This window comes from Eutrema salsugineum, unplaced genomic scaffold, assembly GCF_000478725.1.
Source record: "Eutrema salsugineum unplaced genomic scaffold, Eutsalg1_0 scaffold_3, whole genome shotgun sequence".
In the NCBI taxonomy this organism is placed as follows: Eukaryota; Viridiplantae; Streptophyta; class Magnoliopsida; order Brassicales; family Brassicaceae; genus Eutrema; species Eutrema salsugineum.
Window position 1 is genome coordinate 6,645,159 of NW_006256756.1, and position 26,723 is coordinate 6,671,881.

The 26,723-nt window shown below is 38.0% G+C and overlaps 4 protein-coding genes across 9 annotated transcripts; 3 read left to right on the forward strand and 1 right to left on the reverse strand.

The window, feature by feature from the left end:
* Nucleotides 1-6,347: 6,347 nt before the first annotated feature.
* Nucleotides 6,348-9,645, forward strand: LOC18014879 (subtilisin-like protease SBT3.6). The gene is made up of 10 exons (XM_006396982.2): nucleotides 6,348-6,440; nucleotides 6,538-6,629; nucleotides 6,717-6,814; nucleotides 6,960-7,115; nucleotides 7,216-7,892; nucleotides 7,974-8,062; nucleotides 8,177-8,425; nucleotides 8,523-8,637; nucleotides 8,719-8,911; nucleotides 8,991-9,645. The coding sequence occupies exons 1-10, from the start codon at nucleotides 6,348-6,350 to the stop codon at nucleotides 9,560-9,562; spliced, it is 2,334 nt and encodes a 777-aa protein (XP_006397045.1). The 3' UTR covers nucleotides 9,563-9,645.
* An 859-nt stretch (nucleotides 9,646-10,504) lies between these two features.
* Nucleotides 10,505-11,548, forward strand: LOC18014880 (agamous-like MADS-box protein AGL97). The gene has a single exon (XM_006396983.1). The coding sequence runs from the start codon at nucleotides 10,505-10,507 to the stop codon at nucleotides 11,546-11,548; it is 1,044 nt and encodes a 347-aa protein (XP_006397046.1).
* A 1,425-nt stretch (nucleotides 11,549-12,973) lies between these two features.
* LOC18014881 (subtilisin-like protease SBT3.8) lies at nucleotides 12,974-17,236 on the forward strand. Of its 5 annotated transcripts, none has more exons than XM_024154059.1 (11): nucleotides 12,974-13,628; nucleotides 13,999-14,035; nucleotides 14,132-14,223; nucleotides 14,309-14,406; nucleotides 14,524-14,679; nucleotides 14,808-15,484; nucleotides 15,589-15,677; nucleotides 15,760-16,008; nucleotides 16,100-16,214; nucleotides 16,288-16,480; nucleotides 16,571-17,142. In XM_024154059.1, exons 3-11 carry the CDS (start codon nucleotides 14,201-14,203, stop codon nucleotides 17,140-17,142), a joined length of 2,172 nt encoding a protein of 723 aa, XP_024009827.1. In that variant the 5' UTR covers nucleotides 12,974-13,628; nucleotides 13,999-14,035; nucleotides 14,132-14,200. The 5 variants fall into 5 exon arrangements, with proteins under 5 accessions (XP_024009827.1, XP_024009826.1, XP_024009825.1 ...); XM_024154058.1 differs by having other exon boundaries at nucleotides 12,974-13,549; nucleotides 13,994-14,035; XM_024154057.1 differs by having other exon boundaries at nucleotides 12,974-13,549.
* A 379-nt stretch (nucleotides 17,237-17,615) lies between these two features.
* Nucleotides 17,616-20,654, reverse strand: LOC18014582 (subtilisin-like protease SBT3.9). 2 transcript variants are annotated; one of them, XM_006396985.2, is made up of 10 exons: nucleotides 20,562-20,654; nucleotides 20,382-20,473; nucleotides 20,199-20,296; nucleotides 19,967-20,122; nucleotides 19,221-19,888; nucleotides 19,078-19,139; nucleotides 18,743-18,988; nucleotides 18,545-18,659; nucleotides 18,267-18,459; nucleotides 17,616-18,187 (listed from the first exon to the last, which is right to left on the reverse strand). In XM_006396985.2, exons 1-10 carry the CDS (start codon nucleotides 20,652-20,654, stop codon nucleotides 17,616-17,618), a joined length of 2,295 nt encoding a protein of 764 aa, XP_006397048.1. The 2 variants fall into 2 exon arrangements, with proteins under 2 accessions (XP_006397048.1, XP_024010520.1); XM_024154752.1 differs by having other exon boundaries at nucleotides 18,267-18,422; nucleotides 18,541-18,659.
* Nucleotides 20,655-26,723: the final 6,069 nt, after the last annotated feature.

A 26,723-nucleotide genomic window follows, 5' to 3' on the forward strand; every position in this document is an offset into this window, starting at 1 on the left:
AAAGACAAATTAAGAGAATACAATATAGTTATATAATATATACAGATAGATAAAGAGAAAATTCGTAGAGTTCAGCAATAGAGAATAATGATCCCCTCTTGTAGTTTATGAAGGTGAAGTAGTGGGGAGGAACGAGGATGATTATATTAAGTTATTAACCCTAATCCACGTTTCAAATTTTTTTTTCTCTTTTCTGTAAACCGATGTTGGTTTACTATCCAAAACCGTAAAAATTGACTGAAAAAAGATAAAAATAGTTAGTCTAATTTGGCCGATTTTACCGATTTGGTTCGATTTTTCCGATTTTTTCCAATTTTTTCTGATTTTTTATTAAACCGGATCTGCTTCACTGATTTTATGAAAATCGGATCGGCTAACCCCGATTAGCCGCCTAGGCGGCCGCCTAGTCGCCGACTTGACCGATTTTTTGAACACTGTTATTTATATATGTTGATGTAAAATAAGTTAAAAAAATCAAATACCACTACTTCACTACCTTTGATCAAAAAACTACTTCACTACCGTCATCAGCCTCATCCTCATCATTTACCCCGACATTGACTTGTAATAGCTCTAGTCTAAGTGCGCTGCCGAGAGAAAAGAACCACAAAGCATTCCTTGGGGATTATTACATTATCTGTAGAGACCAATGAGAGTTGATATTTAGACCATGCTTATATCAATAGTTAAATACATTATCTGCATACATCTTTTTTTTTTGAAAAAGCTATTTGTGTACCTTGATATAAAACATTTTCTTTACCTCTCTCATTAGCCAAATCTCTATTCGTCGAGCCTGAGTGTTTCAACTATTACCACGTTAGTATTCAGCCCCCAAGCCTCTCTTGTTCTTCCTATGCACAACCTCCTTTGCTGCAGCAACAAACCAGAATCATAAACAATAATAAAGATCATATACAGTCAATATCAATCAACTGTGAATAACGATTTCAGTGCACCTATATATTACTTCACATATTGTGCTGAATAATTGCATTAGTTGCATTCAAATTCTTCAAATTACACAACATTCAACAGACAAATCATCTAATCAACAACTTACTCCCTTGCAAAGTTATTTAAGCTCCTTAATCATGCAAAAATGCTTAGCTCTTGGTCTATCTAAGCATGGCAAAAGGTTAGTATCTACACCTGTCTAACTATAATCATGCCCAAGATTAGTGTAGTCTCCAATTCCTTTTTCAATGATATTAGTGACATTGATTCTTCCTCTCTTAAGGAGAGTATGTGAGCTTGTTCTCACCTCTAGTGCAAATAATTTCACAAAATCATCAAAACGATCAAGAAATACTTTCAGATTTTTTTTTAATGAGAAATAAATTCTCAGATATGAATATGAGCATCCATGGAGAAAAGAAACCAAACCTGCTATCTCTTCAATTTACGGTTAGGCTATCTACGATAGATGATTGAATATTCACATTCATCAATCGCCTGGTCAAATAAAATAGTAAATTGATCATTAAAGCTTTTTTTAATTAAGCTACAGTATAACTTAAGCAATATAATTTGATTTAAGACATAAAAAGCTGAAAGAAAATCATTGCAAAAAAATATTCAATCAATTGAAATCTATCTTTAATTTCTTAAAATCAAGAACACTTACCAATAAATTATTCTAGACGAAGGCTCTAGGTTCCAAAGAAAGCACTTCAGTCCATTGAAATTCTCTCTCTTCTGATCCATAGAGAAAAATTAAACAATTTAAATCAAAAGTCTAGAATCCAAAAAAATTTAAGAAACTCACAGTTATCAGCTATAAAATAAGGGAGATCGACCAGAGAAGACTCAAAGACTCATCTTTGTTGATTGGAAGAGAATTTAACCCTAGAAACCCAACATTATTCACTGATCCACAAAAAAAAATCGTTAACTTGAAAAGCATGTACTGATTGGCAAATAACAAACAGTATATATCTCAAGAAAAAAATAGAAAAATAATATTCAAAGAAGTGAATCAATTCAAAGACAACATAACAGATCATACCAAGAAGAGATTTTGATGATTGTGTCATCGTCGTGCCTTGATTAGTAAACAAACAGACGCATGATATAATGTTAATGTCGTTTGAACGTGTGTGCTGTTTCAATAATTCACTGAGAGATCAGATTGAACATAATCTGAAAACCATAAAGTAAATAGATAATTTAACAACAAAAGGAAAAAAATTTCGACCATAAAAAACCGACGTGTTAAACCATTAAACTAACGTGTCTTAATTAAATAGAAAGAGCAAAAATCAAAACAAACAAAAAAACTAAATGAGTTAAAAGAACTACAAAGTCGTCAACCTTCTGAAAGTTTCTTCATCATGACTGATTATATCCACTCGCCTATAAACCATGATTGCTGTGACCTAAGAAAATAGATAATGAAAAAATCAGAACTACAAAATCAGCACCATTACATTGAACATATCAATTAGAAACATATAATACTATAGAGATACAGATAGGCACAAACTATAAATAAACTTAAATAAAAGAAGCTCTATTAAACCCTAGAACAAAATCAAAATCTAACACGTAATGAATATGAGAAAAAGAGCAAAGCATTTATACGAAAATACTTCTAGGATTTATGGGGTTTTCCTTTTTTATAATAATTCTACTACATGTTTTTATATGATCTAAAAACAATTAGAAGAAAAACAAAGCGAGAGGAAATATAAATAGACAAACTAAGAGTTTTAAGGCAATACCTCAACTCCCGACCTTTATTAAGAACCCTTAAGAACCATATAAAGAAAAGAATTTGACTAAATTGTAGAACAAAAACCAAAAAAAAAAAAAAACTTACTATACGTATATAATGAATTTTGAAAAGAATATTGAGTTACCTTGACATACAGATTTTAAATCTTAAAAAAAAAAGAGAGAATTGTAAATTTAGGACACATTTTGCAAACAATTGTTTCTATAGGACTTTCTAATTTTTTTCACTTTTGGACTTCATTACTCTTTAATTAATGTTTACATTAATTTCAAAAATGCAAATTTAATGTTTAATATATTGAAAAAATTGAAAATACCGAAAAAAGAAAGAAATTTATTATCGAAAATCAGTTATAGAAAGTTTTAATTTTTTAAAATTGTTTTCCACAACATGTAGAAAACATATTCTACATTCAACGATTTTCTAGAATATATTTTCTAGATATTTCTCTACAATCTACGAAACCTAGAATCGATGTTCTATATATTCTTCTTCATTCTATTAGTGGTATAGAATACGTATTCTACCGACTTTTCACCGTTCTATAGTTTCGGGAATACATGTTCTACATTTTTCACTACGTTCTAGATTTGACTAGAATGTGTATTCTAGTAATCCTTCTTTGTTCTACAAAATATTGAATATGAATTCTAGTAAGTAATTAAGAAATCATTAACAGAATCTCAGAAAATTTAGGTTTTAGATGTTTATCCATCAAACTGAATATTTTTAAAAATATTTTTTAGAAACTAAATATTCAGTTTCCTTTTTTATTTTACGATTTTTTTTTTCTTTTCTTCCACACACTTCTTTCTTCTCCTCTTCTTCGACATAAAATTTCAAGAAAAAAAAAAACTTATGTGCAAAACTCAGCACTTGATTCGTTTATTCTTGTAGCTTTCTATTGATTTCTTTTTTAATGACTGATAATTTTGACTCCATAAATTTTTTTTTTGCAAGTCAGTTCCTCTGAAATTCCTAATAAAGTTATGAACAAGAATTAGTTCTCTGCACTAACACAACTAGTGCGTGCACAACTTCAGTGGTGGTCTAAACTCCAGCTCTGTAAAAAAAAAACCTCAAAAATATGTAAACATGTTTTCTTGATTTTGAAAGTTACTTTATAAGATTCAGTTCATGGTCATTATATATCACCTGGACGCAGAGAGCAATAACATGGGCAAATCAAGAGATTTAACCGGTAAAAGATCTTTAAAATCGAGATCAACCATTAAAGCATGAATGTCGTGTAGTTGTTGTATGACCCACAAGTTTATAATTTTTTCTTTTTTTATTTTTTCTGAATTAAAAAAATTGTTAAAAAATTACTAGAATGAAAATTTAAGGATAATTCTGGATTTTAATTAAAATAAATCTTAGAGGGACAATGTCTAAGATTATAATCTTAAAAGGACAAAAGGTTGAAGAAATTGTCCTAAATAATCAGATTGTCAAAGAAAACAAATTCAATCGTAGTAGTTAGAGTAGAAGAAATAAAAAATACAAAATTCAGTGGCATGGCATATCTTTTTTATTGGTGATATCAACAAATATAAACAGAGTTAAGATTGATTTTTGTTATATGAGTGATTGATCTAATTCTTCTGGTTTCTCCTCAACGTCAATTTCTTTTATGTGGTCTTCCTCATCTTCTACCTTTTTCTTAGAACCCTTGAAAAAGAAAAGAACACGTAACAAAAATCGACTAAGAACAAAAACAGAAATATGGAAGGGATGCGCAAGTCCACACCGAAATATTATTTGCTGCCAATCGTTGCTCTCTTCTATTTATTTAATCCATATATCTTACAAAAATCAAAATCAAACGATCAGTTTCATAGCAAATTCAACAAAAACAAAGATATAATTACAAATGAATCAATATTGAAACCCTAGAGCTAACAACAATACACAGAACACAAAACAGACAAAAAGATATGTTGATGCGGTGATGACCAATAACAAAACCCTATAGCTAACAACAATACACAGAACACATAATAATCAAAAGAGCAAAAAAAATATAAAGAAAAGCAATCAAGAATATTGATAGAGATTAAACCTAAAGAAAAAGCACTAAACAGAAATCAAAAGAAGGAGGTCGATATCATGAAACAATTCATAGATAAAAAACGTAAAAAAGAAAAAACTTGTGACTACTATGAGAGAAAATACAAAGTATTTATTAGAAAAAGTGATGTAGGGTTAATGCTTTTTTTATTATTATAATTTTTGATATCATCAAATATTCTATTTTGATTATTCGATTGTTATGTAATCCAAAAAACCTAGATACGATTTTATATTTTTATTAATCAAATATTTGATTATTGATGTTGAGGAGAACTTCCCTTTTGAAAAGTGATAAATTAAGGTATGTCACGTTCATGCTTTATAAATGTATAATAACTACATAAAATAAACAAATACTGTATAAAGTTTCCAATTTTCAATCACAAGATTTTTTTTTACAAACACAGATTAATTAAATAAGAGAAATAAGAAAAAAAATTGTTTAGAGATGCAGGGATTCAAACTTGTTACATGTTGGTTTAGAAAGTTGGGCCACCAACCAACAGAACTAATATGTTTTTTTTTAGAAATCCATTAACCACTAAATATATATTATACTGTCAATCTGAAAAATAGGTCTGAGCCAATCAGAATAAAGTATTTTCATTAATGATATAAGTGTAAATACTGTTAATCCGAAAAATAGGATTGAGCCAATCTGAATAGAGTATTTTCATTAATGGCTAATTTAATACTTTCCACTAAAACGACATAAAATAATAATAATTAATTAACATCAGCCAATCAAAATATACCAATCAAAACATAAGATTTTCATTAATCAAAACGACATCCAAATCTATGTATCCAACTCGATTTACTTGGCAAATAATATAATGATTGTATGAGTAAGAAAATCTATTTAATATACAAACCCGCGTGATTCTCCTAGTTCGGTATCGTCTTCGTCGGACGTCCGCCGCAGCGATATCTCTCTTGTCAGCGGCGCAGAAATTAATAGCCCACTGTGTACTGATCTTAAATTTCTTTCAGACATTTCTAAGAAAAATTATAAATTTTTACATTATGCGGGAAACTATATAGGTTGTTGCAGAGAGCATTGTGAAGCTAACTTTGACTATGTGTTTCTGAAATCTGAGAATTTTTTTCTTGATTTCTATGGAGCTAAAGATTCAACATGGAAGGTACCAAGTAAAGCTATGGAATTAGCAAAAGACGCAATCTTCTTTAATCGTGGTGCAGACTAACCTAGAGAAGTTGGACTAAGCATGAATCAATCAACCCTTTTGAGGTTAATCATCGATCTTATTTTAGCTGTTGATGTGTTTGCTTCACACATTGCAATAAACTAAGAGTTTAGTTGACTAGAAGCACGCATCTTGATATATTCCTTTTAGATTTTAGTTGGGTTTGATTAATTAAATTGTAGTTTTGAGGATGATGACAGTTAAGAACAATTCAACGAAAAAATGGAAACTTTCCTGGCCACCAAACACGTCTTTACTAGTCATCTAGGTATAATGCTTATTCTCCCTCGTTAGAATTACGTTTCTCTCTCTCTGACTTTCTGCTTGTAATGAGGAATTATAGATCATCAATTTTTGTGGTACTAATTCTTGTAATCTTTCTCAATGGGCAGATCAGTTTAACCGTTGCTGATCAGAGCAAGGTACATGACACTTATACAAGTTCCTTTATTATTATCGGACAACATAAACAGAGACAAATTGACTAACAAATTTGGTTCTTTTTGTAATAATCAATAGGTTCATATAGTGTATTTGGGTGAGAAGCAGCATGATGATCCTGAATTTGTCACGGAATCTCATCATCAGATGTTGTGGTCACTTCTTGGAAGGTATGTAAAGGGTAGTTTCTCTTTCCCATTTATAATAATGTCTCAAACTGTTACTCAGGTTTCTTTCTTTTGTTCCCATGATTACAGTAAAGAAGATGCCCACGATTCAATGGTGTACAGTTATCGACATGGCTTCTCAGGTTTTGCAGCCAAGCTTACCAAATCCCAAGCCAAGAAGATTGCAGGTACTCGTTCGTATTCTCACAATCTCTGGCATTTGAGAAATCAGGAACCTATAACATAAGTCTACATGACATCTTGATTCTCTCAACAAGACCATCTGTTTTTTTTTTTTTTTTTTTTCTCATTGCTAATGCTCTCTAAGGACAGGTTTACCTGAAGTTGTTCATGTCACACGGGATAGTTTCTACAAGCTGAAAACAACTCGGACTTGGGATTACTTGGGCCTTTCTGCCGCCAATCCGAAGAATCTTTTAAATGATGCTAATATGGGTGGACAAATTATCATCGGTGTTGTAGACACAGGTATGAGTGGTTTATCTGCACATTTGTTCTCCGCTCATTGCAAATATCTCAAGTCTTGTGTTGTTTTCTATGAGACTAAATTGTCTTATGTTGGTTGCAGGAGTATGGCCTGAATCTGAAGTATTTAACGACAATGGAATAGGGCCTGTGCCGAGCCACTGGAAAGGAGGATGTGAATCAGGAGAGAATTTTACTTCCTCTCACTGCAACAACAAGCTCATAGGAGCAAAGTATTTCATCAATGGTTTTCTTGCAGAGAACAAAAGCTTCAACACCACAAAATCTCTTGATTTCATTTCCCCAAGAGACCTTAATGGCCATGGCACGCATGTTGCTACCATTGCAGGCGGTTCTTATGTGCCCAACATAAGCTACAAGGGGCTAGCTGGAGGGACTGTGAGAGGTGGTGCACCACATGCTCGTATAGCAATGTACAAGACTTGTTGGTATCTTGATGATTCGGAGATAACAACTTGTTCAGCAGCTGACATCTTGAAAGCAATGGACGAAGCTATACATGATGGTGTTGATGTTCTTTCCATCTCTCTAGGTTCTGAGGTTCCTCTGTATGGCGAAACTGATATTCGCGATGGGATAACTACTGGAGCATTCCATGCAGTATTAAAGGGTATCACAGTTGTTTGTGCTGGTGGTAACTCTGGCCCTCAGGCTCAGACCGTGACAAACATAGCTCCTTGGATCTTGACTGTGGCTGCAACTACTCTAGATCGGTCCTTTCCCACTCCTATTACACTTGGGAACAATAAAGTGATATTGGTAACAACAAGATATATACACCATATAGTGTTATTTCATGATTATATGTGTCTTGTTATGATTTGAGACACGATATTGCAGGGTCAAGCAATCTACACAGGTCCAGAAATTGACTTCACTAGCTTGGTTTACCCAGAGAATCCAGGGAAAAGCAGCGAAAGCTTTTCTGGGTAATATCAAATCTCTAGTTTCTTATTAGGACCTATGTCCAGTCAGTCTTTCCCCAATCTTGCAATATGAAGAAGATCAATTCTCTGACATCACCTTGGTTCTTGTAAATACAGTACTTGTGAGGAGCTTTCCGTGAATTCTAATCGTACAATGATGGGGAAAGTCGTGTTGTGTTTCACAACGTCACCTTTCAGTGCTTCTGTATCAAAGGCTGCACGTTACGTGAAGAGAGCTGGTGGTCTCGGCGTAATCATAGCAAGACACCCTGGCTACACTCTCCGACCATGTCTAGATGATTTCCCTTGTGTTGCTGTTGACTACGAGCTTGGGACTGATATACTTCTCTACATACGGTCTAGTGGGTATGAAAATTTAGATCTAAGACTCTTCACCACTTTGAACTGTAAGAAAAACAAGTTATATTTGGTGGTATCTAAGACTACTTTTTGTGGTTTTCAGATCTCCTGTTGTGAAAATACAACCTTCTAGAACACTTGTTGGACAACCAGTTGGTACAAAGGTGGCAACTTTCTCATCAAGAGGGCCTAATTCAATTGAAGCTGCGATCCTCAAAGTACATAATACTTGCTTGTTCTTTTCTATTCAGACCCATCAAATTTTCTTGCCTCAATTGTTATCAATCATATGAATGCAGCCGGATATAGCAGCACCAGGAGTTAGCATATTGGCAGCTACAAGCACCAATTCAACTTTCAACGACAGAGGTTTCATTATGTTGTCAGGAACATCAATGGCAGCTCCTGTAATTTCAGGAGTCGTTGCACTTCTCAAAACTCTGCACCGTGATTGGTCTCCTGCTGCAATTAGATCAGCTATTGTCACTACAGGTTCTTATCTGCTCCACTCAAACAAATTAGCTCCACAAGAACAAACTGATCTCGATAAGTGTATTTCATTACCCTGCAGCTTGGAGAACGGATCCGTTTGGAGAGCAGATTTTTGCAGATGGGTCACCTCGGAAGCTAGCTGATCCGTTTGACTATGGTGGAGGGCTTGTGAATCCAGAGAAAGCTGCAAAACCAGGTCTTGTATATGACTTGGGACTCGAAGACTATGTTCTCTACTTGTGCTCTGCTGGTTACAACGAGTCATCAATCTCTCAGCTTGTTGGGAAATCAACAGTCTGCTCAAATCCTAGACCATCTGTTCTTGATTTCAACTTGCCTTCCATCACAATCCCAAACCTCAACGAGGAAGTCACTCTCACCAGATCTCTCACTAATGTTGGACCACTCAATTCGGTCTATAAAGTAGCTGTTGAGCCACCACTGGGCTTTCAAGTGACCGTGACTCCGGAGACGCTAGTGTTTAACTCGGCGACCAAAAGGGTCTCTTTTCAAGTCACAGTCTCGACCACACACAAGATCAATACAGGTTACTACTTTGGCAGCTTGACTTGGAGTGACTCTGTGCATGATGTCACCATTCCTTTATCTGTGCGAACGCAAATTTTGCAAAACTACTACGATGAGAATTGAACAAGGGAAAAAAGAAAGAGACTAACCATTTGTGAATTCTTCTATATATGTATCGAACTACTCAAAAAATTCTATCGTTGATTACTTGATTAGAAAGGGGAAAGCTTCTTGACAAATACCATCTTTTTAATTATTCTGTAAAAGACCTATTTTTATTTTGTTAAATTCATAACAAAAAGAGACTACTGAATGGTTCAATTTCAACGAAACATCTTAAGAAGGCAACGAAACATCTTAAAACATTTACAATGCCTTAGGCACCAAGCAAGAACATGATTAAAATTCTATTCCAGACAAACTCAGGCAAATGGCCTATGTGTTGATATGAGAGCGAAACCAGAGAATCTCATGTAGTTTGAATATTGAAAGGCAAAAAATAAAAATTTGTAAGGGCTTACAACATTAGATAGCAATTGTTAAGGGTTTAAAATATAATTTTCCCGAAATATCTTATGCGTTCTCTCATTCAAAAGGGCTTCTACATTTAATTCCAAAATATCTTATGCGTTCTCTCATTCAAAAGCCCATTTAATCTTTGGGACGCCTAAGCCCAATATGCGTTGTCCCTGACAATTGGTATATTAGTTTCGGTTTGATTGGTTTAGCAATTATGTAAACGGTAAACCGAAGAAATTGGAAGTACTGTAAGTGGTATGATTTTGACTAATAACGTTTATTTAATTTAACGCGGCAAAACAACTAGTGGTTCGACTTAGAACGGTAGCTATAATTGGTTTAATTAAACCGATATCGGTTTGATATCAAAGTTAGGTTTCCTTTTTTGAGCATCTATAATTCTATATATACACGAGAGAGAGTGCATCACTTGTCTGCCTCCATAAAACAAATTTGCCTCCATAAAACAAATTTGCCTCCACAAAGAAAAAAACCCATCTCGTAATTGTTCTCCGTTGCTGTGAAATTAATTAAGAAAACGAAGATATGGTGAAAAGAGGTGGCACCAAGAGGAAGATTCCAATGGAGAAGATAACGAAGAAAGAATCACTAGCGACTGCTTTCTCCAAACGAAGTTACGGACTTTTCAGTAAAGCTTCGCAACTCTGTCTTCTCTCCGACGCACAAATAGCCGTTTTAGCTACTCCTCCTTCTTCGAATTCCAATGTCTCCTTCTTCTCCTTTGGCCACTCTTCCGTAGATTCTGTTGTCTCTGCTTTTCTCAAGGGAAAGCGTCTTCCTCCTGTGGCTCGGGAAGAGACGAGGGAGGAAGACATTGGTGTTTGCTTGGCTCGCAAGGATCTGGGTTTAGGGTTGTGGTGGGAGGACGAGGTTCTTGCCCAATCGGAGAATCCTCAAGAATTGATGGACGCTATGAACTCCATGTCGAGTCTGTTGAGAAAATTTAAGGAGTTGCGATGTGTTGGATCAAACCCTAACTCGGATCAAACCCTAATTCGTCAATTGGGCAACGAGAAGAGTGAGCCGGATCAAACCCTAATCCCTGATAGTGCTTTACCTGCGAGTTTCAACGAGATGACTGAAGAACAGAGTCAGGTAAGCTCTAACTCGGATCAAACCCTAACTCGCCAATTCGACAACGAGAAGAGCGAGCCGGGTCAAACCCTAATCCCCGATGATGATTTACCTGCGAGTTTCAACGCGATGACTGAAGAGCAGAGTCAAATAGTTGCGATTTGTGAAAGCTTTTGCGGTACGGAGGAGAAGAATAACATTAACAACAACAACGACGACGACAAGGGTTTAACTGGGAGCTTGGACGTTGGATTCGATCAAGAGGTGGATATTGATCAGTTGATAGATTTCGACATGGCTTTTGATACTTCAGTCTTCGATGTTTGCCTCTTGGAGAGTACTCAAGAGGAGACTACGGGAAGTCTTTTGATCAATTCTGATCCGATCTCTGTTTCTCAAGGTTTTGAAGAAGACGCTATGCTGCATCAGACCAGAGCTTTGGATCAAGATTCTCTACGCTTCTCTGATTTTTACAACACCATTGCTGCAGTTTGAAGAAGATAAGATAACACAGTTTATCATCAGTTATTATTAGTAACTTGTGATCATGTATAACCCACCTTCGACTATGTGTTCTGTTAATTTCTTACTGATGTAATGAAGGGTTCTGTTTGACCTTGATCAATTTTATTTTTCCATATAATGGAAATTGATCGAACTCAAACGGTTCATCTTCGGTTTAGATAAATGGTAAAATTTGAGTTCTGTGTTATGTGTTTTTGCATTTGTAGTTTTATATCTAAATGTCTCTATATGAATCAACTATTCGAAGAGAAAAAAGGAAGTATGTTTGACCAATTTATGGCTGATTCTTATCTTGTATTAAATTTGTATTGAAAATGAGTATTACAACAAATGCAGGTGACATTTCGATTGTATTCATAGTATATAACCATCTTGTATGCATTTGTAGCTCTTACAAACAAACTGTTTCATCTAAATTTTTGATCGCATAGTATATAACTATATATCGATTTTATGCTTGACAGTTAATCTATTTGAGCAGTGTTACAGATTGCAAACTCATTTCACTTTTACAAGAACATGTGTTATCATTTATCGAGGAGGGCGGCATTGACATGTGTGTCCAATATAGTTATACTGTTCCCAAGTACTGTAAATATGAAATTGTTGGTTATTTCAAGCCAAGATAGAGAGAAGTGTTAAGCACCTCAGATTTGCTGGGCTTGGCACTGTACAGTACTTAATCATGGATAGAATCATGGATACCCTCTTTTGCTGAAACATGACAGTCAAGTAAGTAAACTATCTGAGATCTTTCAATATACATATGTTCAAGTACTAAATCATAGAAATTCCAAAAGTGACCACAATAACTAATGATGACAGATTCAGAATCATCATAAAGCAACTTAAGGTAGAATTTGTTATCAGTTTTTATTTTTTTTATTGAAATTTATGCATTTTAAAATTACGCTTTTTATTTAAAAATTTGTAGGTGCTTATTGGGACAGGACACTCTTCATTCTTCATTCGAAACTTTTGAATGTCGGGTCAAATTGATCAGATCATGTAGAAACAAGATTCAAGTCTACCGGTCTGTTAGAATGCCTCAACACATAATTCTGAACACATAATTCTGAATGTTATGTATGGGTATGGCTATGTTGCCTGATCAATTTAAATCTACCATAAATGCCAAGTACATTAGTAAACGGCACAAAAATTGCAGTCTATACATATATATGGAAGCATAACACAGATCTTTCAATCAACAAATGAAATTGTAAATTAAGGATAAAACCATAACAAACAATCGTTAAGGGTTTAAAAATGAATTCGTCCGAAGTTGAGGGTTTCTGCATTAAATTTCAGAATATTGTCTGCGTTTTAAAGCCCATTTTACATGTGGGTCGACAAAGCCCAATGAGGGTTGTCTCTGACTCTTCCTCGTTTCCGACAATCTTCACCACTCAGCAGTCTCGTCTCCGATCAGAGTTACAGTATCAATTTCACTAATCTCTTGATTCTTCTTTTCTGCATCTTGGGGAATTTTGTAGTATCCTTGTAGACTCTCTCAGTAAAATCTATGGACCTGAAGGATTTTCGTTCTCTCAGTTATCAGTTTCTATTCACGATTGTTCTTATAAACATCCCTAACTTCGTCCCTCTCCACCGTATAATTTCCCGGAAAATCGGCCTTCCTTTTTTGCTGTACACGAATTTTAACCTAATTTTTTTCGATCCTAAACCTCCGTCTCTCTAACTTCATCAGCAATATTCGCTGAAAAAATGAAAAAGAGTTTACGTAATTTGGCGAACCTCGGAGACACTGTAGCCTCTGTCTCTCTAACTTCTCCTGTTTTCTTAAAACTTCGGAGACTTTTTCTGATTTCTATAGAGCTAATGAATCAGCATGGAGCATACCAAGTGAGACTTGGCAAAAGAAGCTGTCTTTTCAAGAAACGCGTTACTTTGGTCAAAACGCATGCTCAAGAGAACCTAAGCAAGCGTGACTGAGCCAAACCAAAACGGGTTTGCTCCTAATTTTCCTGTTGATTGATGTGTTTGGTCCATTCATTGCCTGTTATAGTTACCAATACTTTGTGTTGAGGTATGTTCATTGCCTTGTTGGTTGCAAATAAACTATACTTTAGTTGACTAAGCCACACTGCTTGATATATTCTTTAGCTTTTGTAAGTGGACTTTGTAGTTCTGAAGATGATTTATATTAAGAGATGCAAACAAGCAAAAGTTGGAAAAGTTCCAAGAGATAGAAACGTTCTTGGTCAGACTCTCCTTTGAGTAGACATCTATATAAATGATTAAGCATCCTCAATATTAGTCCCAAAGTATATTACATCTCTCTTTCTTTGTGGCTTGAGATTTCAAATGAGACTCCTTTTTCTGCTTGGAATGAAGTATTACAGAAGCTCAATTCTTGTGGTGCTAAGTCTTTTAATACTTCTTATTGGGCAGAGCAGTTTCGTGGCACGAGCTGGTGCAGAGCGCAAGACCAAGGTACGTGACAGTTATATAAGGTCTTTCTTTTATCAGACAACATATACGAAGACCAATTGACTTACAAAGTTGGTTCTTTTTTGTAATGATCAATAGGTTCATATAGTGTATTTGGGTGAGAAGCAGCATGATGATCCAGAGTTTGTCACGGAATCTCACCATCAGATGTTGTGGTCACTTCTTGGAAGGTATGTAAAAGGTAGCTTCTCTTTCTCAAGTATAATAAAGTCTCATTCTGTTACTCAGATTTATTTTGTTTGCTTCATGTTACAGTAAAGAGGATGCCCATGATTCAATGGTGTACAGTTATCGACATGGCTTCTCAGGTTTCGCAGCCAAGCTCACCAATTCCCAAGCTAAGAAGATAGCAGGTACTTTGTCCCAAATCTCATATTGTCTTGGCTTTCTCGGAAACAAACACTATATCTTCGTTTGTCTCATCAAACCCATCTGAAATTTTCTTCATTGCTGATGCTCTATGGCAACAGATTTACCTGAAGTTGTTCATGTCACGCCTGATAGTTTCTACGAACTAGCAACAACTCGGACTTGGGACTACTTAGGCCTTTCTGCCGCCAATCCAAAAAATCTTCTAAATGACACTAACATGGGTGAAGAAGTTATTATCGGCATTGTTGACACAGGTATGAGTGTATAAATCTGTACATATTTTCCTTGTTACATTGTAGATTGATCTGTTCTTAATTCCCATGTTGCTTCTGACTCATCCGTCTTAGCGTCTCAAACAATAAACTATTTTCTGTGGTTGCAGGAGTTTGGCCAGAATCTGAAGTCTTTAACGACAATGGGATTGGGCCGGTGCCGAGTCACTGGAAAGGAGGCTGTGAATCTGGAGAGATGTTCAACTCCTCTCACTGCAATAAAAAGCTTATAGGAGCCAAGTACTTCATCAATGCTTTTCTTGCGACGTATGAAAGCTTCAACTCCACAGAATCACTTGACTTTATTTCCCCTAGAGACTTTGATGGTCATGGCACGCACGTCGCCACCATAGCAGGTGGTTCGGCCTTGCCAAGCATAAGCTACAAAGGCCTAGCCGGAGGGACTGTGAGAGGTGGTGCACCTCGTGCTCGTATAGCAATGTACAAAGCTTGTTGGTATCTTGATTCCCTAGACATAACAACTTGTTCATCTGCTGACCTCTTGAAAGCTATGGATGAAGCTATACATGATGGTGTTGATGTTTTGTCCCTGTCTATTGGCTATCGAGTTCCTTTCTACCCTGAAACCGATATTCGCGATGGGATAGCTACTGGAGCATTCCATGCAGTTTTAAAGGGTATCACAGTTGTTTGTTCAGGTGGAAACTCTGGCCCAGCGGCTCAGACTGTTGGAAACACGGCTCCTTGGATTTTGACAGTGGCTGCAACTACTTTAGATCGGTCCTTTCCCACTCCTATTACACTTGGGAACAATAAAGTGATATTGGTAACAACAAGATATACACACATATTGTTATACCCAGATTACATGTTTTCACAACATAATTTTTGTTTATCTGTCTTATTGTGAGCTCGGTCACTGTATTCCAGGGTCAAGCGATGTACACAGGTCCAGAACTTGGTTTCACTAGCTTGGTTTACCCAGAGAATCCAGGGAACAGCAACGAAAGTTTTTCTGGGTAATACTAAATCTCTAGTTTCTTATTAGGACCTGTTTGAGGACATCAATTCTCTAAATTTACTCTGGTTCTTGTAATGCAGTACCTGTGAGCGTCTTCTCATCAATTCCAATCTTACAATGGCGGGGAAAGTTGTGTTGTGCTTCACAACATCAAAACGTTACAGCGCTGTATCAAGCGCTGCGCGCTATGTGAAGAGAGCCGGTGGTCTCGGCGTAATCATAGCAAGAAACCCAGGCGATACTCTCGCACCATGTGTCGATGATTTCCCTTGTGTAACTGTTGATTACGAGCTGGGGACAAATATACTTCTGTACATACGTTCCACAGGGTATGAACAGTATGAAGTTTGAGAAAAGTGAACAACGCTTGTTGTGAAGGTATTTGAGGCTGTATTTTTTTGCTGGACTTGTGGTTTGCAGATCGTCTGTTGTGAAGATACAACCTTCAAGAACACTCGTTGGACAACCAGTTGGTACAAAGGTGGCAGAATTCTCATCAAGAGGACCCAGTTCAGTTACACCCGCGATCCTTAAAGTACGTTAGAATCCAGACACATACAAAGAACTTGCCGCAAGATGTTTTTAATCTTATGAATGTCGTAATGCAGCCTGATATAGCAGCACCAGGAGTGAGCATATTGGCGGCTACAAGCACCAATTCAACTTTCAACGACCGAGGATTCATTATGCTGTCAGGAACATCAATGGCAGCTCCTGTAATTTCAGGAGTTGTTGCATTTCTTAAAGCTAGACACCGTAATTGGTCTCCCGCTGCCATTAGATCAGCCATTGTCACTACAGGTTCTCATCTACTTCACCCAAACAAATCGAGTTAGCTCCACTAGAGAGTAGGGATCTCGTTAACGTTAAGTGTCTTAAATTACTGTGCAGCTTGGAGAACAGATCCATTTGGAGAGAAGATTTTTGCAGAGGGGTCACCTCGGAAGCTAGCTGATCCGTTTGACTATGGTGGAGGCCTTGTGAATCCAGAGAAAGCAGCAAAACCAGGTCTTGTCTATGACTTGGGACTCGAAGACTATATTCTCTACATGTGCTCTGTTGGTTACAACGAGTCAGCGATCTCTCAGCTTGCCAGTAAAAAAACCTTATGTTCGAATCCCAGACCATCTGTTCTTGATTTCAACTTGCCTTCCATCACAATCCCAAACCTCAAAGACGAAGCCACTCTCACCAGAATACTCACTAATGTTGGACCACTTGACTCGGTCTATAAAGTAGCAGTTGAGGCACCGTTGGGCGTTCAAGTGACCGTGACGCCAGAGAAGCTAGTGTTCAACTCAACGACCAAAAGGGTTTCTTTCAAAGTCAAAGTCTCGACCACACACAAAATCAACACAGGCTACTACTTTGGAAGCTTGACTTGGAGTGACTCTGTACATAACGTTACAATTCCTTTATCTGTGAGAACGCAGATTCTGCAGAACTACTATGATGAGAATTGAAACCCCTAAAAAATAACTTTTGAGTCTTTTTAACTTATACTGTATACCTGTATGTATATTACTTTATGTGAACTTGTGAAGTTGACTAATATTGACGAAGTTTCTACTTTGCTCTCTTATCCCCATTTTCTAGTTTCTCTGCCCTTTGGATCTCTTGTTTTTATGCAGCTTGTCGTTTTTTTTTTATTATCAATTTTCTTGTTTCAGTTTTGTAGGAACAGTATCTTGTTCCTGAAGACGATTTCAGGGGCTTTTTTTTAGTTCTGAAGTTTAGTCGGAAGAGCTCATCAATGGAGTACTCAGACGTTTAGGCTCCGCACCGGCACCACCTCCGAATTCGCCGTTGATCTCATCGGTGAGTATCAATCGATAAATTAACAAATTCACAAAAGTATTATTCATCAGCATTATGCGTTTACATAGTCATCAACACAACAATTTGGTATAGTGTTTTGAGCAGTTCTTTCAACAAATCAGTTCTCGTCATAGTATCGTTGCAGCATCTGAGTTCTCACAGATACTGGGATGGCTACATTGTGCAGATTGTCAGTCCAAGTCAAACTTCCAAAGAAGTAGCCAGTGTTCACTTTGTGTGTAGTCGAGACTTTAACCGTGAAAGATAGTTTTGTAGCTGTAGAGTTAAACACTAATTTCGTTGGTGTGACAATCACATTAACGCCCATTGGAGGATCGATCACGACTTTGTATACTGAATTTACGGGTCCAACGTTAGTGACCGTTCTTGTGAGGGTGACTTCGTCTCTGAGATTTGGGATTGTGATGGATGGTAAGTTGAGATCGAGAACAGACGGCTTGGGATTAGGACAAACTGTTGCTTTTCCGGCAACTCGGGAAATGGAAATATCACTGTAATCAGCAGCGCACAAGTACAAGATGTAGTCATGTGTGGTCATATCGTATACGAGACCTGGCTTTGCAGCTTTCTCTGGATTCACAAGGCCTCCTCCGTAGTCAAACGGGTCAGCTAGCTTGCGGCTTGATCCGTCTGCGAAAATGGGCTCTCCAGATGGATCAGTCTTCCAAGCTGAAATGTTAAACATGTGTTTTTGGTGTCAATAAGTTCCTACTGGTTAATGTAACAAAGCATTTGAAGATAACAGGACCTGTGGTGACAATTGCTGATTTGATTGCAGAAGGAGACCAGTGAGGGTGTAATGACTTGAGGAGCACTACAACTCCTGAAACTACAGGAGTAGCCATTGATGTCCCAGATTTCATAGAGAATCCTCTGACACTGGAAGAATCGTTGAGGGAAGTAGCTGCTAGTATGTTCACACCAGGTGCTGCTATATCCGGCTGCATTACAGAAAAAGTGGTCATCAAAACATCTAAAAACAGAGACAAGGGATTGGATATGTATGTGAGGGTCTGACATACATACCTTAAGAATCGCTGGAGAAATCGAATTCGGTCCTCTGGATGAGAAAGTTGCTACCTTTGTCGCCACATAATTTGCAACAAGCGTTCTTGAAGCTTGTATCTTTACTATGGAAGATCTGGCAAAACAAAACCCAAAACATTTATGGTCATATATGTTATGGATCCATGAAAGTTTTGGTCAAATAGATGGTGAAAAAACCTTGTTGAGCGTATGTAGAACAAAATGTCAGTTCCGAGCTCAAAGTCTACCGTAACACATGGAAAGTTACTAGTTGGAATAAGCAAATGTGTTGGATTTCTTGCAATGATTACCCCAAGACCACCAGCATCTCTTACTGCAGTTATAGCGTTTATTACAGGGGGGACAGTTGTTTCGGTTGTGAAACATAACACAACTTTTCCTTCCATTGTCTTGTTGGGATTAGCAGAGAGCTTCTCGCAGTCACTGCAAAGTTAGCAGGCATCATGTCCACAGATGCATTCTTGTGGGTATATATTCTTGATCAAAACATGAAATAAGTAATTCGATGTTACCCGGAAAGTGGATAAGCTAGACCAACAAAACCAAGTTCTGGACCGGCAAAGATTGCTTGACCCTACATTAAGCAAAGACAAAATCTTGGTTTAGAATTTTAGAACAACATTTTTTATCTCACATCATGATTATATATGTATACCAGTATTGTCATATTGTTCCCTAGTGTAATGGCTGTAGGAAAAGAACGGTCTAGAGTGGTTGCAGCCACAGTCAAGATCCAAGGAGCTACATTCGAAATAGTCTGAGCCATTGGACCGGCATTACCAGCAGCAGCTACGACAGGAATTCCTTTTGCGACCGCATGGAATGCTCCCACAGAGGTCAGTTCCCTCACATCAGTTTCTGAATACAAAGGAACCTTTGATCCTAGAGAGAGTGACAAAACATCAACACCATCATGTATAGCTTCGTCTATTGCTTTCAAGACATCAGCTCCTGAACAAACCCCTGATTGAAGCCAGCAAGCCTTATAAATAGCTAAACGAACACCTGGAGCACCGCCTCTCACGCTTCCTCTTCCAAGGCCTAAGTAGCTTACGTTAGGCAGGAAAGAACCACCGATGGTTGAGGAGACATGCGTGCCATGACCGCTAAAGTCTCTCGGGGAAAGGTACTCAGGGTTCTCTGTTCTGTTCACGTCTCCTACGTCGGCAACAAGGCCATCAACAAAGTATTTCGCTCCTATTAGCTTTCTGTTGCAATGAACCGAGGCATTGAAGAGTTCTCCTGATTCACATCCACCTTTCCAACGGCTCGGTATAGGTCCGTAGCCTTTGTCATTAAACATTTGAGACTCTGGCCACACTCCTGTTACCATTTTTTATACATTTTAATCAATAAACATGTCATTAAGAGAAGTAAAGACATTTTCATATGCCTATATACCTGTGTCGATGACTCCGACAATGACCTGACTTCCCATCTTGGCCTTATGTTGGAGACTCTTAGAAGTGCCAGGAGACAGCCCCAAGTAATCCCAAGTTCTAGTTGTTGTCAGTTCATATAATGTATTTGGTATGACATGTACTACTTCAGGTAGTTCTGTTTTTGTTCAGACAAAGAACTACTTAGATTATGTCAGGTCAAGAAACAGAGGAGATCAAAACTTTAAAAGTACCTGAAAGTTGCTGGGCTTGGGACTCTGTCAGCTTGGCTGCGAAGCCTGAGAAGCCGTGTCGATAACTGTATACTATTGAATCGTGGACAGACTCTTTGCTGAAACATGACAAATTGGCAATCAAGTAAGTAATTGTATGCGATCTTTCACTAGAGATATATACATATAACGACTAAAACATACCTTCCAAGAAGTGACCACAACATCTGATGGTGAGATTCAGTGACAGACGTAGGATCATCATGCTCTTTCTCTCCCAGGTAAACTACATATACCTATTTGATCAGATAGAAACAACAGTACTCGGTTTTTAGATATGTTCAGATTGCTTGAGTAAGAGAAATATTTAATAATGTGCATTACCTTGCTATCAGGAGTATCTCCCGCGACGAAACTGCTCTGTGCATTCATAACTATAGTCAGAATTATTGCCACGAGAATTGTGGTTTGGCCCATTTTTTCTTTCTCGAGAAAGGAGAATGATATATATGTGATTCTGTGTTGGGGATGATTATCATTGAAGCAAAAGGCTTTATATAAGGTAAGCATCTCCATTAGCTTACTCTATTTTCGTTGGTTGATGCCATGTTGTTGCGTTTCACAACTTGAATTTGAAGAATTAAACAACTCTGAAGTATGAATAGTTGGCTTCTGAGATTAGAATTGATCAGATTAAGAACAGTAGAGTAGCTTTTTATGACTAAATAATATCAACCATCAACTTTAAACAACTCTAAATTATTGACAGTTCTCTACAGAGATGAGAACTGTTCAGATTAAGAACAAGTAGAGTATTTTCTTGACTAATTTATCTCAAACATTAGATTTTAAATACAAAGCAACTCTGAATAGTTCTCTATTGAGATAAGAACTAAATTCAGAACATTATAATAGTTTCTTGGCCATTCAACAGAATTATATCGTTGAATGAGTCTAATCTGAGGAGATAATAAAACATAAGTTTGGAAGAATATTATCTGTTATTAAATAATCCCAATTCAACTTTGCATATCAGAATAAACAACTCAAAGAAAGAGAGATAAAGCAAGAATTAGAAATTTGAGCCGTTTTTCAAACAAACAGTGACCTCTGTTCGTATGTTCTTTGTTCAGAAACTTAATGCTTCTCAACTCATGTTACTTTTTGTTAGGTATTATACCTCAAATGAAGAAGTAAAGATAATTTTACATAGGAGATTTCCAATTTTTAAACCTGATTTTTTTGCAATTCTAGATTTTTCCTCATTTATTAACCATTAACCATTTCAGGGTACATTTCTTTCTGTGGTATTATTGAAAGAACTCATCTATAGTAGTGAGCTAACTACTGTTTTTAAGTCTGGCCAGTTGATTAACCGGCACCGGGCGGCACGGGGTCATTCATAAGCACTAATGCTTTACAATATTTGTGCGCATGATGTATGGTAATATCACATACGGCTTTCTCAAAAAAAAAAAAAACGTTACTTGTTTCCCAACAAATCATTTTCGACTATAAAAATAAAGAAGGCGACGGTCCGTATGTGTGGAGTGTTGTTGAACTGTGATTTGGGCTAATGATTAAGCACGATACCTTGATTACATAACAATCAACGACTTCACTCCTCCATTGATTAAATAACAATCAAAGAGCCTTCTACGACACTTGTACTAATGCCATCTGAGATTTTTTTAACCGCATTTATTTCCCTTTTTTGCTTTCCCGAATGAGATAACATTTTGAGCTACAGACCAAATGTACGGGTTACAAACAAATAATCCCGTACATGAGAACAAAAAAGGAATACAACCCGAAATAAAAGATAAAAGAGAGCGAGAAGATAGAGTAATACTTGACCAGGATGAGAACAAAAGAACCAACACCAGGAGAAATGCTAAGGCGCTGGATGATTATAGAACTGAATATACCCAAACTAAGTTGAGAGATAGGAGAGACCTTGCTGAGAACCAGAGAGGAAAGGATTAGAGGCTGAATCAAGACCTGCTAACCTCCTTTGAATAGTGGATTGGATGTCACGGGTTACAACGTCCGCAGGCTTAGAAACCGCACAATGGAACCTAGAATTCATTTTCTTCCAAATGTCATAAATGGTCGCCTGAAGAAGAAGCTTGCAAATAATGTTGAGTTTGGTCATAGGCGAAACAGATCTTACCCAAGAGACGATCGCTTCAAACCCAAATGGAGGGTGAAGAGTTCGATGCGAAAAAAACGAAGACCAAATAGAGGCAGAGAATGGACAGTAAAAAAAACAGATGGGATATCGTTTCAGGAGCTGTTTGGCACAGAAGACAACCATCTAGAACATTTATTCCCTAGCTCCGAAGCCTGTCATGAGTCGGGAGACGATCCCTAGCAACCACCCAATGAATAAAGGAGTGCTTGGGGATCATTTGAGAAAACCAAACTGACTTTGCCCAGGAAACAAGCTGACCAGTCAGGTGCAACGATTCCCAAGTTTTCGGCGAGGAGAAGACACCCGGAACACCTAAAAGAGTATTTCTCCAAAGGAAAACATCAATAACATTGGGACTGATACAATCAACGGCCGGGAAAACGTCACAAAGCAAAGACGCGATGGTGTGTCGACCTCTAGAGATACGCCAACGCCCATTAATGACAGCTTGAGAAACCATGGAGAGGCGAGAAATTCCTGTAACCCGAGGACCATTCGCGCCAACAATCTCAATAAGTGTCCAAGACCGGTCCAATCATCGGACCAAAATCTTACAGTTGATCCCGAGCCAACAGTGCAACACAAAAACGATCTAGCAAGCGGACGGAGCTTCAAAATCCTCTTCCAAATCCAACTACCCCTCGAGTCAGCACTTGCATCCCAAAAATCCTTTCCTCTAAGCAGATTATTATGCACCCATGCAACCCATAACAAACCACTCTTAGAGAAAAGTAGCCAGATGAGTTTTAACCCGAAGACTTTATTCCAAGCCTCAAGAAACTTTAACCCTCCAACCTCTTTCCGACTGCATACAGAGGCCTAAGAAATTTTGGCACCGCGAGCAGAGTTGGGCGCACCTGACCAAAAAAAAAAAAGCTATAGAGGCGTTCAATCTCTGCAAGACAGAATTTCGGAATAGGGAAAACGGCTGACCAGAAATTGACAATGCCATCCAAGACATATTTTATCAGCTACAACCTCCCAGCAAAAGATAGGTGTCTCACTAACCATGAGGAGATGTGACTCCTCACTTTGTCAACCAAGGGTTGATAATCGGCAGGCTTCATCTTGTAAGGTAAAAGAGGTAGACCGAGGTACCTGACTGGTAAAGTGCCCGCAGAAACACCAACCTTGGAAGCTAGCTGAGCCTTAAGCTGGGTATTACTACCATCCAAAAAGAGATAAGACTTTCTGAAGCTAAGTAGAATTTTCTCAACACCTCCATTATTCCATCCAGGGATCTCATTGAGCCATCGAAAAATAAGAGCACATCATTCGAAAAACTCAAATGAGTGACTAAAGGAAGCGCACATAAAGGATGGGAAGCAAAAAATTGGATGCAACAGCTAGATCCAACTCCTTAGATAAGATGTCTATCGCAATATCAAACAAAGAGGAAGAGATTGGATCTCCTTGGCAAAGATCTTTCTTGCCTTGAAAAAACCCTACCAACTCACCATTAAACAGAGAAGTAAGGAGTGGAAATGCATTCCTTTATCCACCCAATAAAGACATCTGGCAACTCAAAAGCTTCTAAAATACGAAGGACAAATTTTCATTCAAAACTATCATAAGCCTTCGTCAGATCCACTTGAAGACAGCCTCTAGTAGTATTTCCAGGCTTATTGAAATCAGAAACAAGCTCGGAGGCTAATAACACATTCTCGCAAAGCAGCCCCCCCTTAATAAAACCAACCTGATTGTCTTGCACTACATCTCTCAGGAAAAGCTTTAACTTAGATTAAAAAAGACAAGATATCACCTTATACACAGTAGAGCAGCAAGAAACGGACGAAAGTCAGCTAGCCTCTCCGCACCAACATTTTTCAGGATAAGAGCTATAGCAGTAGTATTAATCTGCCTAAGCAACCGAGAAGACATAAAGAAACTCTGAACCGCCAAGATAAGATCAGGACCCACTAGCTCCCAGGACGAGGTGAAGAACTCAGCAGTTAATCCATCAGGCTCCAGAGCCTTGTTTTTGGGAAAGGAGGAAACCGTCAGATGAATGTCCTCAGCAGAAGGAATAGAAGACAGGACCTCAGCTAAAGCCAAGCCACACCTGAACGGATGAATACCCTTAATGTGCTGAACAGAGTACGGAGGAATAGATTGATTTGAGGACCCCAACAAGTTGAAATAATATTGCTCCACCATTGCTTTCATTTGGGCAATGTCAGTGATCTTTGAGTTGTTGTCAGATCGCAGATGATGGATGATGTTCCACACCAAATTAGACTTCATTGACTTGTGGAAAAACCTCGTATTCTGATCCTCCATGTTCAGCCAACGAATGCGTGACTTTTGCTGAAAAAATGAATCCTCCGACGCAGCTCAAAAATTCCAATCATTCCAAGCAGACAGCTCCTCTTCAAACAGAGGCTGAGACGAGGAAATAAGCAGCTGGCTTTGAATATCTTCCAACTTAGTTAGCGCTTCCTTGGATCTAAGCTGAACATTACTTATACACCTCTGATTAAGCGATTGACAACAAAATTTTGCATCCCTTAAACGCCTACATAACACTTCCATAGACTGGCCCGGGAATGTGGAATCATGCCAAGAATCGTCTAAGAGAGCCTTTTAATCAGGATGAAAAGATAAGAAGGAAAAGAATCGGAATGGGGTCTTCCTTCTTACCTCCACCGGAGAAATACTCACCAAACATGGGGAGTGATCAGAAGGCCCAGGTGCACAAAATTCAGCAGAAGAGTGAGGAAAAGTATCAAGCCAAGATTCATTACATATGACCCTGTCTAACTCCCTAGATATCGGGTACAGAGTTTGGCGATTGGTCCATGTGAAATGACAGCCTCTACTAGCTAGATCAAACAGCCTAAACGAGGCAAGGCACTCCTGAAAATCAGTTATTCCTTGCAAAGAAACCATATACGGGTACAGGGAGTATTTTTCATCTAAGGAGAGCACTTGATTGAAGTCTCCCAAAACGATCCAAGAGGAGGGAGACAGAAGAGCTGAATCAGCAAACCTAACCAACAGGAACCATAGAGCTCTACGATCAGCCTCCAAATTCCAAGCATACACAAAACCAACCGTGAAACTCTAATTCGTAGCAAGATTCATCATACCACAGATCATCAACTGATCAGAGTTGAAGTATACAACCACTGATAGTGCTGGATTCCAAACAACAACAATTCTGCCATTATAAACAGTATCCGAGTAATTAGTATCATATCTCCACCCTGGTAAAAACCTACTCATAGCCGCCAAAATATTATTTTTCCTTATACGGGTTTCTAAAAAACCGCCAATCAAAAGACCAGTGGTAGTTATCCACCGAGAGATCGCAATTTGCTTACTACGGCCATTGATGCCTCTTACATTCCAACAGAATATACTCATCAGGGATACAAAAAATAACCAAAAATGGTTACGCAATCAGAGAAGGAGTCTTCTGCGACGGCAAATGACCCCTCAATGAACCAGAAGACTGAACGCTATCCGAGATCGCAACCTTGGAGAAAACAATAGGGGAGAATCCAACTCCTTCTCCAATAACATCTGGCAAAGCTTCCTACGGGCTTTTTTCTTTGATTTAGCAGATAAAGAAGGATTTACACACCGCAATCCCTCCTGAGACAGAAGAATTCCATCCTCTTCCTCATGACACTTGGTAGAGGTGACCGACTTAGCAGCAGAGGGCACTGCAGCCTCTTTGGGAGGCATGAGAATAATCAAATCTCGATGGAAAACCTCAAGATGACATCCAGACAAGCTGGAGGACAAGTGAGAACAATCTACGAGATTTCTCAAGGATCCATCATTAATACGAAGAGGCAAGGGGCAGAAACACCAACATCAGAGTCAGCACCAAGCTCTGAGGCCACACGCTTCCCTTTCTGAGAAACCACCTACCATCCATCTGGCCCCTTCTTGGCCAAACTCCCCAACTCTACAACCCTGCCTAGAAGCGGCATGCATTTCGTTCTACCAAGAGAAGGAGATTCAGAAGCATGGACCACCTTCACAGGGCCAGAAAAGGGAACTAACACTGGCTTTGAAGGAGCAGCAACCTTAGACTTTTTGGAATCATTAACCGGGGCTAAAGAAACCTTAGCCTTGAAAACAGAATGATAACAGCGCAGCAAGGTGTGACCAAAATCACCACACTTTTCACACTTGGGAGGAACACGCTGATATTCAGCACCAACAACTGCCAAATTACCCATTTTATCAACAACACGAACTGAAGACGGAAAAGCTTTATCCAGCACCATATCAATCTTTACTTTCACTATACCCAGAGGATTCCACACTAAGACAAGCTTCTCTGTGTATAAAGGATCCCCTAAAGCAGAACCAATGATGCTGAGATCCTTAAAAGAGAA